Below are 831 nucleotides of genomic sequence, written 5' to 3'. Positions count from 1 at the left end.
GCGACACGGGGACGAGCCCGGTGGGCGGCCAGAAGAGCGCCCTGGGAGATGGTCTTTTGGGGGAAAAAAACAGGAAAATGGGGAAAATGTGGGCCAGGAGTCTTCTGCTGGGAATACTCTTCCATGGTGGAGAAAACAGAGACCAGGAGATGTTCTCCTGCTTGGCTGGAAAAATATTGCCCAGGAGATGGTCTTCTGCTGGGGATAGTCCTCCATGGTGGAGAAAATACCATCTGGGAGATGTTCTCCTGCGTGGAATAACCCTCCGCGGTCGCACAGTGACCCACAGGAGACGTTCTCCTTTGGAGAACATCCCTCCGCGGTCGCACGCTGACCCACCAGGAGACGTTCTCCTTTGGAGAACATCCCTCCATGGTCGCACGTTGACCCACCAGGAGACGTTCTCCTTTGGGGGAGCACCCCTACGTGGTTGCACAACGACCCAACAGATGTTGGGAACAGATGTTCCTCTCCCCTCTGCCAGGTGCCGCAGCCCCGGCCCGCAGTGGTGGTCGCCCACGTGGCTTCATCAACCTGCTGGGTCTCCTGGAGGGCAGCAGGACGACGCCGAAGCCCTACCGCTGTACCGACTGCGGGAAGACCTTCGGGCAGAGCTCCAACCTGATCGAGCACCAGCGGACCCACACGGGCGAGCGACCCTTCACCTGCGGCCAGTGCGAGAAGAGCTTCAGCCGGAGCTCCACCTTGGCCGAGCACCTCCGGACCCACACCGGCGAGAAGCCCTACGCCTGCCCGGTCTGCGCCCGCGCCTTCAGCCGCAGCTCCACCTTGACCGAGCATCGCCGCACCCACACCGGCGAGACACACTAC

At 61.7% G+C, this 831-nt stretch overlaps 1 protein-coding gene across 1 annotated transcript in view; it reads left to right on the top strand.

Annotated features, from left to right (window-relative positions):
- Positions 1-831, top strand: part of LOC103894549 (zinc finger protein 271) — a gene marked incomplete at its 3' end in the record, with an annotated part of 9,085 nt that overhangs the window by 6,987 nt on the left and 1,267 nt on the right. Inside the window, exon 5 of the mRNA XM_019470668.1 lies at positions 553-821. Within this exon, the coding sequence (XP_019326213.1) occupies positions 553-821 (269 nt within the window). The remainder of the gene's footprint in view (positions 1-552; positions 822-831) is intronic.

This window comes from Aptenodytes forsteri, unplaced genomic scaffold (genome assembly GCF_000699145.1).
Source record: "Aptenodytes forsteri isolate BGI_AS27 unplaced genomic scaffold, ASM69914v1 Scaffold1311, whole genome shotgun sequence".
Lineage (NCBI taxonomy): Eukaryota > Metazoa > Chordata > Aves > Sphenisciformes > Spheniscidae > Aptenodytes > Aptenodytes forsteri.
This window is presented reverse-complemented; position numbering and strand designations above follow the sequence as displayed.